The following is a 14,017-nucleotide window of genomic DNA, read 5'->3' on the forward strand; positions in this document are numbered from 1 at the left end:
CCGCGCAGGGTTGGCCTTTGGTAAAATGACACCGCGGCAAGCTTACCTCAAGCCTTCTGCACTCTCTGATCCCTCTTCCCCACCCTTGCTGATGGCTCGTTCTCAGGCCTGGCCTCGAGTTTGACTCTCCGCCCTCACTGAGGCCTTCGGTGGTGATGCGGCAGGTAGGTTCTCTGACCTCCACGCTAAGTGAGGAGTCGAGACTTGTCCCTGGCTTTTCAAAGGGGCCTCCACTCCACCCCTCTCCTACCTCCAGAAAAGGTTTAGTTATCTAGGAACTATGTGAGGATTCTGGTCACTCTTGGGCCTTCCATAAAGAGGGGCCCTGATTGAACCTCTGCAAAGAGGGGTGTGTGTGTGTGTGTGTGTGTGTGTGTGAAAGAGAGAGAGAGAAACAGGCACATCCCAGGTACCAGGGCTGTGCACACCATACACTCGCAGCCTGTCACACTCACGCTCCCGCACTAGGAAGGAAAACTGCCACCCTCCCTGTCGTGGAGAGCAAAGCCAGAGGCGGCTCTCGGCCCTTGCCCGGGCATGATAATGTGACCGTCCCTGGGCTGCCCGACATGGGGATCTGCTTCCACCTCTGAGAGCTGACATGGCACTTTCTACCACAGTCATGGATCTGGTTCTTCATGAGCGAGGCTAGACTAGGCACCAGCCCCACGGATTAGACTCCTTCTCCCCATCCACTCTCCTCTTTTTTTCAATATGCCCACCACAGAGCCCACAACACTTCAAAGATCAAGGCTTTATTTTCTCTAGCTCCAGTGTCACAACTGTAGCAGCAAATCTGAGATATCCCCACACATAAACACACATTTGTCCCTGTTCCAAAGAGCTGGCAACAACTGGAGGCAGCAACTGTGCTATTTGCCCCAGGCCATTAAGAAACACTTGCTCACCCTTGTACATTGTGCGTCTTACAGGCAGGAAGCAACAGTACATTGGCATTTAACAGACACAATCATCCTTAAATAAAGTTAAATAAAACCTTATTGGCATAACAGTGTGTTGGAGATGCAGCTTTAGGGGGACTCTGGAGGACCGCGCTTGAAATAAGACATCATCATTAAAGAAAAGAAACAGAAATAGAGAACACACAGAAGGATGTAGGCCGGTAAACAGCTAGATTCAATACAAAGTTAGGAAAAAACAGTCGTGGATTGAAGCTGTATCACACCTGAGGAAAATCAATTTTCTATTCTAAAATAAAACTCTGATCTACAAGGGACTGAATCTCACATCATGGTCTGGGCGTAAGAGTTCACGCCTGTTACCGAGCACCGTACTCAAGGGGCGTGCCTGACTGCAGAGGTCACCCCAAACACATGAAAGACCAAGCACGTGCCATGATTATGTTAAGCTGGCCATCACCGGGGTGGGGCGAGAACATTTCCCTAATTACTTACTTCTCAATGTCAAAGTCACAGTTGACAACTGGACTGTAGTCTGCACAAAGCAACAACACAAACTTTGGAGCCCAGAGCAAGGGGGAATATCCATTCCCGCAAGATTAAGTCCACTTACATTTGTTTAGTGCTTCACAACTTTCAAAACCCGCTCAGATACATGGCTCATCCAGCCTCATGAAGGTCCAGGGGGGAAGGCAGGACAGGTGGCGTTGCCCCATTTCCTGGCCAATCCATCTGTACGGTGAGAGGAAAGTATGGGCAGACCTTCCAGCTCAGTCCACAGAGCTCTCAAACCCCCTTCCCGCCTCTCCTTCTTGCATCCCTTACCCAAAGGAGCTTTCCTAGAGAAGTGAACAGTTTCTTTTCTGAATACCATCAGAAACAAAATCCTGTGGTTTTTTTGCAGCAGTGTGGCACATCTTAAGAGGAGGAGAAAGAGTGGTTGGATAATTATTTTAGAATTCTCTCTAGTTTTCTTCCTTTTGCAGAATGTACCAGTAATACACAGCATGTTTTAGTAGAGGATGTAAATACTTCCCAGAGCACCAGGGTCTCTCTCCATGGCTTTTTGTACCCCCAGGTAGGACAGAGGCTTGCTGCAACTGGTTTCCCACTGGCAGAGGGTGGGGAGAGGTTCATTCTAAAGTGGGACAGGCCAGCAGCTGAGCCCTCCCAGCCCAGGAGCAAGGTTCTGCTCATGGGGCACACATGGGAGCTTCCTGATAGGGCACCCTTCTGTCTGACCTCAAAACGACTCCCAAAGGCAACGTGCAGGGTCCCAAGATGAAACCTGTCCCAGTGCCACCTGGAGTTCTTGGCAGGAGGAACAGCCTCCAAAGGAGCCTGGATCTGAGCCTCAGAGGGGTGCACTACATTGACCGTGGGGCAGGTCAGGGGTAAAGGGCAAAGGCCAAAGGTCAGGGCCAGGCCCACCAGATTGAACATACATGTGCTTCCTGCTCATTTTTAAAGGGCTCCAGAAGGAAACCGTGAGGCCATTTGGGCTTCCCTTGGAGATGCCTGGCAGCCAATCAAAGGGCGTGGCCAGGGGAAACAAGCTTGCATTTTCTTAGTGATAATCGGGCTCAGATGCACCATTTCAGAAAACAAGACAGTTAGGCCTCGAGTTCTCAGCTGATGCAGATAAGTGAGGCTGACGATAGCTCTGGAGAGACATCCTGACTTGTGCACAAGGGTCCGGGTCTCACTTCAGCGGCTGGGCTTGGCCTGAGGGTCTGGCCTCTGTCACTGCAAGGTGAGAGGCTCCGTGCCAGGTGAACTAATGGTGGACAGAGGGATGGACACATGCCATAGACATACTTGCTATGCTTTTTAAAAATCCCTGAAACCGCCCAGGGAAACAGATTTAGTCAACACACAAGAATATCTGAAGTGCCAGAGTTAAAGGCTGAAGCAGAAATAAGTTCTAGGGAGAATTTATCCCAATTGCCTGCTCAACAAGTAACAAAACCTTGGCATTTCAAGAGCTGCTGCGTGCTGGCCCAGGGAGGCAGACATCCGCATCCCTCACAAGGAGGAAGGGAATGGTGTTAGCAGGAATAAGACTAGTCATCCCAATCCTGCTGGCGGCCGCTGTCCTCCAATGTGAGCGATCCTGCCACCATTAGGTGTGCATGCGTATGTGCCTACAGCAAGAGAAAATGCCCCAGGACCGATCTTTGGTCCTGGAATTTTCAGTAAAGACAAAAGGAAAAGGCACACGCAGGTGACTGACTGAATAAAAGGAGAAAAAAGGTAGCTAGGAGTAATGTATCACTATTTTGATTTTGTTTGCAACGTAAATTCAAAATATAAACTTTATTATTTTACATTCAAGTGAAACTTCCATCTGGGGGCTCCACACAATCTTAGGCCACATTCAGTAATTTATCACTTTGGTGCCTTTTCACTTAACCCAATGGAAGAATTCAGCCCTCTACCTGTTTAAAAAAAAAAACAAAAACTTGACATTCCCAGCTGTACCACTTATCTGCACACACACACACACACACAGAAACTTCTACATAGAAAAATAAAGGATAAACATTATCCATCTATTTTGTACTGTGTACTAGAGCTTTTATATACAGAATTTTCTTTTTTTCTTTAATGCTTTCAGTCACTGCACATTTTCTCCCCTCCCTTGCGAGCTGCGATCGTAGGGCAGGAGACGGCTACAGGGAAGCAGAAAAGCTACATTCCTGTCAGGGGAGGGATGGCAAAAGCCATCCCTCGCTCCCCGTCCAAAGTCTTCCCCCACCTACCACCTCGGACGTCCCTGTGGACGGCCTTCCGGTCAGCGGCTGTCCCATCGTCCCCACTCTCTGAGGCGTCAGGGAGCAGAGGGCCCACCCTGCCGACACCCCGCCAACATAACCTCAGTGTGAGGACAAGGGAATGGAAGCAGGCAGGAAAAGCCTTTTTAAAATAAAAGATTCTGGAATCACTGCCCACAGCCTGTTCCTTTAGTACGGAGCTCGATTCTCCAGCTTGTGTTTGGTGAGAAAGTACTTGAAGAACTCATAGACAGACCAGGAAATGGCCGTGGAGGGCATCTGGTAGATGACACGGGCCTGCATGCCTTTGAAATAGCCGGGTAGGCCATTGAGCTGGTACACCATCCTGAAGGCATTGGCCATGCCCGACAGCCGGCCGCTGATGTTGGCCAGGTTGAGGGCCATGTTCTCCTGAGTGTTGAGGAGGGTCTTACAGACGTCCAGTGGGGTGGTGGCGGCTGCAGCGAGGGCCCCGGCCAGCCCGCCCGAGATGATGTGGGACTGTGGGTTGTAGCCCCGGTGAGGGTTGACCTGCTCCTGCAGGAACTCGTAGGTGATGAAGTGGATGGACTGGAAGGGAATGTTCATGGTCAGCTGTGTGGTGTAGCTCCGGTAGAAGGCCCCCAAGCCCTCGGTCCTCCAAACCGTCCAGACGCAGCGGAGGGCTGACCGGTGCGGCGAGTCGTACATCTGCATGCGCTGCTTCACAACTGTGGTCAGGGCCACCAGCAGTCGGCGGGTGGATGGTTGGGTTTGGCCCCACCCCGGGTCGGAGTGAAATGGGCAGCCAAGCCATAAAGAGAAACAAGCAAGTTTAGACACACTGGTAACAGGTCCCAGAGAGCTAGAACACACGCAGCCCCAGCCTGAGAATCCAGAGCCGCCAGCTCTGGGCTCTCCCGTCTACAGATGTGGCCCCAGGACCCGGTGCTCAGTTTCTCCTGCCTGCAGCCCGCGCAAGTGGGTCCCCGAACCAGGCAGCCACTTCAGACTAGATTCAGTGATCTGATCCCCCATATCCCGGAGGCCTCCAGCATCGCACCTGCGGCAAAACTAAATCCTGCCCCCCCATCTCTCTACATGTGTGTCCCATCTTTTATTCTCTGTATGTGGTCTCTACACAGCATTTTTAGCTTCTGTATGGCACAGCGCTCTTGGAAGAAACACTGGAATTATGTGAGCCCAAATTCTGTGACAAACCCCAATGAAGACCCTGGCTTAAAATACAGAAGTAACTGCTGGTTCAAAGGCTATGAGGCAACTGGGGGCCTCAGGCTTGAGTCATAATAGTCCCCCATGCACTGCCAAATGAACACATGCAGTGTGCTTTGCTTTACTTTTAGAGAAATGAAGTCCTTAAATCAACGTCAAAGAGAAGAGAGGGGGCTGAACCTCACTGGTTTCTCTTTGAAAAGTAGAAACAAAATTCTTGCCTGGTTGACATGGGCTAATTAACTGGTCACTGACCAGGTCCCTGGATACACTGCCTTAAACACGCAAAAACAAAGCCCACCTCTCCCAGTCTGACCCATCAAGTTCCTGAAGGTCAGAACAAGCCCCCTGTCTGCGAGGGGCTGGGAGGCAGCTGAGAGCAAGTAAGAAATGTTCACCTTAAAAGACAAAAACAGACAAACTCATAACAAAAGACTTGAAATGTTGACGTTTTACCTCTCATTTTCGCTTCTGGCAAGGGACCAATTTTTAGCTGGGGAGAAAGGTGGAGAGAGCCCTACATGTTACACCGAGAATAACCCAGCTGCGAGGATGCCCAGTACCAGGCCCCAAAGCTCCTCGCTGGGCGGACCTGAGTCGGCTAAGGACGCACGTCTGCACGGCTGACAACTGTTTTCCAGTGCTCCCCAAATTCAAAATAATAATTAAAAAAAAAAAGGTAACGTGGGAGGGGCTGGCTAAGGCAAGATGGCCAAAGGTTAAATCACAAGTAGAGTGAGGCACACATGGGCATTCCTAACACTCTCCTCTCCACATCTGCGCACGTTTGGGATGGTCCATAATGATTTCAGATCTCTTTTAAAAAGCAAATTGAACCTAAGCCCTAATGAATGGCCTTTGACGCTTCCCCCTAAATCTGTCTGGGATTGATAAAGGTTAACAAAGGCCTGTGCGTGTGAGTGTGTCCCCTGTGCGCACAGGTACACGTACACACAGCTTTTACAGGAGTGCCAAAGACCACTCAGGAAGCTTGCTAAAACACACTCCGTCTCTACCCCCCAGAGGCTCCCATTTAGCAGGTCTGGGGTGGGACTCCAATTAGCATTCCTAACATGCTCCCAGGAGATGCTGATGCTGCTGGTCCGAGGATCACAGTCCCACTCTCTGTTCAAGAGAACAGGAACAGGGGCGCCTGGGTGGCTCAGTTGGTTAAGCGACTGCCTTCGGCTCAGGTCATGATCCTGGAGTCCCGGGATCGAGTCCCGCTTCGGTCTCCCTGCTCGGCAGGGAGTCTGCTTCTCCCTCTGACCCTCCCGGCCCTCCCCCCTCTCATGTGCTCTCTCTCTCAGTCTCTCTCAAATAAATAAATAAAATCTTAAAAAAAAAAAAAAAGAGAACAGGGACACCATAAGCTCATTTAAATGCTCAGCCCCTTTTTGAGGCCTTTGCTGATGTGGTAAAGAATTCTGCTTATTCCGACTGGGGGCCGGAAGTCCCCTTGCCCAACCTTCGGTCTCCCCACCGCCCGGCCGCCCCCCCACTGTTTTTCCTGCCCCTTCGCACATCCCCTCCTGCCATTCCCTGGGACCATGAAGCATTACCTTCTGCTGGATTCATTACCGCATCGTGGAGCAGGGTGGCCATACTCCCAGCTATCCCTGCAAAACAAACTCCAGAAAATTACCCTCTGAGACTGGGAGTTCTGAGGAAGTTCCTGGAACGTAAAATCAGATGGAACCCTGCACAGAGCTTTCTAAGAAGCAAAATCTATGCCCAGCTGCTCCCAGGTGAGCACTGACTCTTCAAAACGTAAAGTGATGATTGAATTGTTGAGCAAAATGAGGACGGTAACATAGGCGCCATTGGCCACATCTTCATCCTGCAGATGTGTAATCAATGCTGGGAAAGGTCAGAACTGCTGACGGCTGATGGTACCCAGAAACCACACTTCATGGCTCTTCCCAGTGGAAAACTGTCCAGATTTTAATTCTCTCCGGTCCCTCACCTTTGTCTACAGACTAACTTACTCTGTCCTTGAGCTGGGGCAAGCAAAGGGGATGATATTATATATACAGCTAAGAGGGGAGAAAAAGAAAAGAAGTTTTAAAAGAAATATCCTTAATAAAATCCAGGCATTTTCAAGAAAACAGGCAGGAGAAGCAGACGTCAGGAAGCTCTGCATATGGCAGATTTCCAGGGTTGGTTTGCAAAGCGATGACTCGTCTCGGAGATGGCAGACCCCATCTTGAGGCTCTCACCTGGCCTGGCTTCAAGAACCAGGAACTTCTGAAGTCTACTTAAGGCCTGGAATTTTGCTTTTGGCTTTGGGTTTCCTCCCTAGGCAGGTGACACTGCCCAGCAATTAAGATTAGCCCGCTTTGGGTTTCCTCCCTAGGCAGGTGACACTGCCCAGCAATTAAGATTAGCCCCGGAAGGTGGGAGGAATGAGCAATACCAGGACAATGCTTCAGAAATGCATATAAACCCCCTTTCCCCCTCCACACACACTTACGATTACCACCAGAAAGGTCAAAATGCAACCACAGCATACATCGTCGCGAAGCAGTAACAGCACTGGGCAGAACTGTGTTCCGTCCAACCGCCTCCAAGGGTTCAGTGACCAAGGGACTAAACCATTACACAAGGCAGTTTCAGCAAGAGGCAAACCCCGAGGCCACGCACTCAGGGGACAGCATCAGAGTGTGACCGTTGGGGACTGTCTTGATAAATGCAACCAGGGGCCCATTTAAAAAAAAAAAAAAAAAAGAAATGTCTGCACACCAGCCAGGTAGTTATGATTACCAGGGTTTGCTGGTGGAAGGGTTGCTTTTGGGCTCTCAGCACAAAAAGGGGGAAAAGCTGTCGATGGTCACTCTCCCTCTTCCGTGTTGAAAAACTAGTTTTGTTAAAATAAGGACACCTTATTCCATGTCCAAACAAAAACCAACAAAAGCAAAACCCAAAGGAGATGGGGAAGGAGCCACCACTGAGCCCAGAGCCCACTGAGCCCACTGCGCTGGGCGGGTAGGAGCCGTCTGCCCCCCCGCCCACCTCCGCCCCCTCCCGCCACTCTCCCTCAAAGCAACAAAGGAAAACTATTCCAGCCCTTGCTCGCTGAGAGAGGCGACCGAGACCAACGGAAGAGAACGGGGGCGAAACCCCCGGATCCCCAGAGGCTTAAGGTGGGAAAGGTGGCCTGCGCTGCAGCAAATCCTTTGTCAGCCATAAAACTTCTTGACCTTTTAAAGCTTAGTTAGATCTTGACGTTGCAGAGACCTGTTGAACCAGTTTTTAAATAGTCTCAAAGAAGCTGTCCAGATAACTTTTTTTTTTTTTTGAATCCAGCATTGAAAAGTTTTGTTTCTATTCAGGGTTTGTTTGTTTGTTTTTTTTTTCCTAGATCTGATCATTAATTGCTTTTCAATGTCTTAAAAAAAAAAATGAAAAACCCACGCAACAATGCAAACTGAAACACCTCTGTCACGGACTTCCCCCAGGCTTTAGAAAGCAGAGGGGAACAGAAAAGCGTGTGTGTGTGTGTGTGTGCGCGCGTGTGTTTGGGTGTGTGTGCACACACGACTAGAGTTCTTTATTCGTAAGCAAGCGCGGCAGAGATGAGGCGTCAGGCTGCTGGGTCACAGGGAGGAGAACCCTGGGGAAGGGTCTGTTGAAGGAGAAAGCTCTCTAACTCCAGACAAACGCTTTCAAAATACCGTTGGCTAGGTGGCTGTTTCCTTGGTGGTGGAAAACGGCATTTAAAGTCCTTTTCATGTTTTCATAGCAGGCAAAATACATGGCGTGGGCCGGCCCTGCGCCCATCATCATCACGTTGAGGCCTCGCAGGGGCCTCCAGAAGCCTTCAGTCCGAATGATTTTCTTAAGGGCTCCGTAGACACTTGTGTACTGCGCTTTGGGATCTGGATTCAAACTCTGCATTCGTGTCTGGGGGCGGGGGCAAGAAAACAGAAACAGTGGAAGTTAACAAGGATAGTAAAGAGGAAAAAAAGACCCAGGGAGACAGTGAGAGCAAACTGTCCATTTTCAGTTTCACGGGATTTCTCGGTGAGGAAAACACTGATTCCCTCCTTCCTGGAGTACTCCCCGCCTCACATACGCACATTGGCAAGGATTCCATTGTGGCCAGCAGGGGGGGAAGGATGGTTGGGGGCAGGATATGATATAGGAACATGTACCCACATGCTGTGTGAGCCCTGAGGAATCCCTTAACCTCTCTGGACCTCAGGACCCCCCCAATTAAAAAAACAGGATGGTCACAAACCCTTAATAAACTCAGAGGCCTAGTCAACTGGAAGTATTATCCTGTGGTTGCCCCTCTCGTCCTAAAGTCTGTGTCCTCACTTATCTGAGATCTCCATGTTCTGAATGCTCCTTTTCAGCCCCCACAAGGAATCTCCCAGGCGTCCTCCAGACCTCATCCCACAGCTCCTCTACATGCATTTTACATTTTGTCTTTAGAAGTTAGCCCTTAAACATAAATGGTCCTGTTCTTAATTTCTTCCTGTGTGGAGCCTTGCCTCCTTGAGGCAGAAGCTCAGCTTTCCCCATCTGTTATCCCTGTCAGATGACCAGAGCACTTAAGTGGGTATACAGTTAATCTCGGTGTCAACGGAGCAAGACCATGGTACCCACAATGGCTCCAACTATGGCCAAACACTAGTCTAGATGTTGCTATGGAGGTATTTCTGAGATGAGATTAACATTTAAATCATTAAATTAGACCCTGAGTGAAACAGATTACTCTGTGTGGTATGGTGGGTCTACACACACACACACTCTCTCTCTCTCTCTCTCTCTCCTGGCTTGGTCTCTCTGGAGAACCCTGACTGGTACAGGAGATAATATCTGCCAGGTGAAAGACCCACCCTGGCTCAGTCCTGCAAAAGCAACAAGCATGCGCTCCTCCACTCCCCTCAACACACGCAGGCTAGGGGGGAGGGTCTCCAACCGTGAGCAGGGATACCCTTTTACCACCAAACAAAATCATACCCAAAGCTAATATATAAAATGGAAGAAGAATTCCTCTAATTGAGAATGGAGGGAGGGCCCTGGGCTCTCTTCTCACTCTGAGGCAGACACCCCCACACACACACGCCGCCCCCCCCTCCCCAGCAACCAGCAACTCCAGGGCTCAGAGGAACAGTGTGAAACCAATGATCTAAACTAACACTCATATCTGGAATTTAAGAAACAAATGAACAAACAAAGAAAAAAAGAGACAAACAACAAACAAGACTCTTTTTTTTTTAAAGATTTTATTTATTTATTTGACAGAGAGAGACACAGCGAAAGAGAGGGAACACAAGCAGGGGGAAGTGGGAGAGGGAGAAGCAGGCCTCCCATGGAGCAGGGAGCCCGATGCGAGGCTCGATTCCAGGACCCTGGGATCACGACCTGAGCCGAAGGCAGACGCTCAAGGACTGAGCCACCCAGGCATCCCAAAACAAGACTCTTTACAGAGAACAAACTGGTGTTTGCCAGAGGGGAGGTGGTGGGGGATGGGTGAATTAGGTGATGGGGATTAAGAGTCCACTTACTGTGACAAGCACTGGGTGATGTATGAAAGTCTTGAATCACTATGTTCTACTCCCGAAACTAATATAACACTGCATGTTAACGACACTTGAGTTTTAAAAAAATAAATTTTTAAAATTAATGGTCATTTTCAGATGTCACCAGCTAGTAAAAACCACAAAGAAAATGGGCACATCACTGGCAACTTGTCATTTTGCCATGAAAGGGCATAAAACAGTAACAACATGAGCAACAATCACCATTGCCCTCCATTACGACCATTTTCTATGAAAGGACATTTTTAATGCCAAAAAAAAAAAAGCAAAGACTATCTCTGATTATAAAGCTGTTCTTTAAATTAAATTTAGCTTTATTAAAAACTCCCTACTTGGGGCACCTGGGTGGCTCAGTCGGTTAAGCATCTTGACTCGATTTCGGCTCAGGTCATGATCTCAGGGTTATGAGATCGAGCCCCTCCTGGGCTCTGTGCTGGGCATGGAGCCAGCTTGTCCCTCTCCCTCTGCCCCTCCCCCACTCTCTCAATAAAACCACAACAAAACAACTCACCACTTCACCCCTTGTTTTCTGGTGAAAATGCCCCCTGGCCCAGCCCGAGGCAGCTACCCCACATCTGGGCCCACATTCCAGGGAATGCCAGGTGGGAATGGATGGGGTCAGTGTCCCTGTGCCTTTTGTTGAACTATTTTCTATTCTAACATGTTTCCAAAAGTATTCGAGGTGGCTTCATAATGGAGGATACATTATAAGCAAACAAGAGCAAGGGAAGGAGAAGGAGGGAATTTGTCAACCTAGAGGGCACCTGACGCCCCTCGGCGGGTGCTCCTGGCCAGAGTGAACCAAGTATGGGAGTGCAAAGTGTCCACTCTGGAAGAGGCACATCCGCTTCCTCAGGACTGCTGAGGCTACCCAGGGCACTGAATCCTCAACAACACTTGAAATCGCTCACATTTTACAGCAAAGAAAGTTCCGTAGTCGCCCCGACCCCCCGCCCCGGCTTTTTCCTATAATTGCCCCTGATGAGAAGCAGGGGCACCAGGCAGGAGGCGGCACAGAGCAAACAGGGATGGAACCCAGATCCCATCACTTAGGCTGTGACTCTGGGCTAGATGGCTACCCCCTCCCCGCTTTCGTTTCCTCCTGTGACAGAATGGTTGAGAAAATTAAATGTCTATGACCATTGTTACTGTTAATGACAATAAAGGATGTGGTTCCAGTTATCTAGCCCTGCAGAGGTCTAAGCTCCATGGGGGCGGGGGGCTACATCTGTCTTATTTACAGTATATCTATGACGCCTATTACAGTGTCTAACTCACACGGGGGCGGGGGGGCCCAGTAAATATTTGCTGAACGAGTGAACAAACAAATGCATGCAACTTAGGGTACCAACGGGGGTGATGCGGTACTACGTCTCTTAGTGCATTCTCCCCCTAAAATATGAGTAGCTTTCCCGGAATTACCTGTTCCTCCCACCACCCCTTCCCTATTGATAAAAAAAAAAAGAAGTCCCAATTTTGCTGCATTTCTCAAGCCCAGGGGTGATCTGCTGAGCCACATGCAGAGCTGAAGCAGCCTGTCCCTGGGACCTGTTGGTAATGGGTGGCTCCTGCCAGTCCTGTGCCCAGGGGAGAGCCCCTGGGGATGGACTGGAGAAGCTTCCTGCCTTCTCTACCCTCCACTTGGCCCCAGTTTCTGGCTTTGGGCCAGACCAGCCTGTGGTGAAGGCCTCCCTTGGGTCTCAGTGGGTAGAAACAAAGGAGCCCCTTACAAGCAGTGTGAGAAGACACATAGGACCTGGAACGAGGAGCTGAGAGGCTGGATTCTGGACCTGACCCCAGCTCCAACAGGGCCAGTGGCCTTGGCTATGGCATCTCATCTCTCTGGTCCTCAGCGTCCTCAACTGGAAAATGAAGGAGAGGACTGGAACCGTGGCTGGTTACCAGAATCATGGGGAAATGTTTAACAACGTACCTCTGAGCACCACTCCAACACATGTTGTTTCTAAACTCTTTTTTTTTTTAATTCCCCAGATGATTCTGATCATCACTCAGTTTGGAGAACCCCTAAAAAAAGGGCCCTCTCGGCCTTAGCACTTTCTAGTAACATTCTGCATCCAGCCTTGGCAGAAAGGGGGGGGCACCTGGGTTAAGTGAGGAGGGGGTGGTTGGGGAGGCGGTGTGCAGAGAAGAGGGCCAAGGCAGGAAGCTTTAGAGCCGGCCAGTCCAACCTTGTAGGTCTGAATTCCAATGCTGGGACCTTGAGCAGGTTCCTCAGTGTTGGGCCGTGGAATAATCCCCCCGCAGTGAGCTCCCAGAGAGCTGTCGGCAGTCGGAGTGAGTTGACCGTGGGAAAGGCCTGGCTGAAGCTGGGAGGCAACGATGACCACCTCTTCTCCTACCCACCCCCTTTCTATAGTGTCAGGAAGGTTCTCCCTGACAAAGCCGCTCACATTGGCCAGCTCTCAGACTTACATGGGAAATTTGGGATTGATTTCTCACCTCCCTCTTTTTAAATTAGGGGTGAGGCAGCTGGAGTAAATTTTACTGAACCAAAATGCCCCACCCCCTGTGGACAAGAAAAGGACAATTGGGTATCTCTCTGTCCCGGGGAGGGGGGGGCGGCAGAGGTCTGCTCAAAGGAGGCCACATTTAATGACACAGGGTTGGGACAGAGGCAAGCGGCCCCTGAGCACAGAGGAGGACTCAGTCGAGGCTCCTCTGAGCCCACCGCGGCCAAGCTCGGGGCCAGAGCCCCTTTAGTGCGACCTTCATTTCTTCAACCTGCCCACAGGGAGCACCCACCCTCAATCAGGCACCAGGATGCAGAAGGGAGAATCGTTGGGGAAATAAACAACAAGGAACGTGGGAGATAAGGGGAGAAGGACACAGACCCTCTGCGTGCCCCAGGGGAGAGGGGGGTGGCCAATCCGCACCAGCATGGTCGCGGGAGGGGCTGAGAGAAGCCGAGGTGGCCGCATAGTGGCCGGAGGAGTGGCCAGAGCCACCGGTGGAGATCCCTCAGTTTAGCCTCTCTTTCTTTTTCAGTGACTCTACTTGCAGAAGGTACAACTCAGGACCAGGCATTTTTTAGTGACCTGTGGACCAAAGAAGAATTTGGGGTTGAGTGGAAACCACCCAAGCGTCCCGTCCCTCGATGGATGAATGAATAAACAAAGAGGGATCCATACAGACAACGGAATCTTATTTGGCCATAAAAAGGAATGACATTCGGGCACAGGCTATAGCTTGGGGGAACCCGGAGGACATGATGCTGAGTGAAATAAGCCAGCCAGCCAGCCACACACACACAAATACTGTTTGATTCCACGTAACATGAGGTACCTGGAGTTGCCAAAACCATAGAAACAGAAAGTAGAATGGTGGTTGCCAGCGGCTGGGGGAGGGGAACGGGGTTGTTTCCCGGACCCTGAGTTTCACTTTTGTAAGACGTACAGTTCCGTGAATGTACTTAATGCCACCGAACTGGGCGCTTAAACATGGCTAGGATGGCAAGTTCGATGTTACGTACATTTTACCACAATGTTTTTTTAAAAGCCCAGGTGTGAGGGTAAACAGAAGGAAAAAGACAACAGAGAAAGGG

At 50.1% G+C, this 14,017-nt stretch overlaps 1 protein-coding gene across 5 annotated transcripts in view; it reads right to left on the bottom strand.

Annotated features, from left to right (window-relative positions):
- Positions 1 to 739: 739 nt before the first annotated feature.
- The window catches only part of SLC25A37 (solute carrier family 25 member 37), a 40,490-nt gene continuing 27,212 nt past the window's right edge, over positions 740 to 14,017 (bottom strand). For 3 of the 5 annotated variants that reach the window (XM_045880037.3, XM_064585384.1, XM_064585385.1), the window contains 3 exons: positions 8,581 to 8,809; positions 6,469 to 6,525; positions 740 to 4,404 (listed from right to left, as the gene is read on the bottom strand). In XM_045880037.3, the coding sequence (XP_045735993.1) occupies positions 3,884 to 4,404; positions 6,469 to 6,525; positions 8,581 to 8,809 (807 nt within the window). In that variant the 3' untranslated portion in view covers positions 740 to 3,883. Of the gene's footprint in view, positions 4,405 to 6,468; positions 6,526 to 7,379; positions 8,556 to 8,580; positions 8,810 to 14,017 lie in introns of those variants that run through there. The other 2 variants (XM_045880039.3, XM_045880038.3) reach the window with 2 other exon arrangements.

The sequence above is a fragment of the Mirounga angustirostris genome, unplaced genomic scaffold (assembly GCF_029215605.1).
Source record: "Mirounga angustirostris isolate CCGP_5_RB_7025 unplaced genomic scaffold, mMirAng1.0.hap1 SCAF_2, whole genome shotgun sequence".
NCBI classification, from domain to species: domain Eukaryota; kingdom Metazoa; phylum Chordata; class Mammalia; order Carnivora; family Phocidae; genus Mirounga; species Mirounga angustirostris.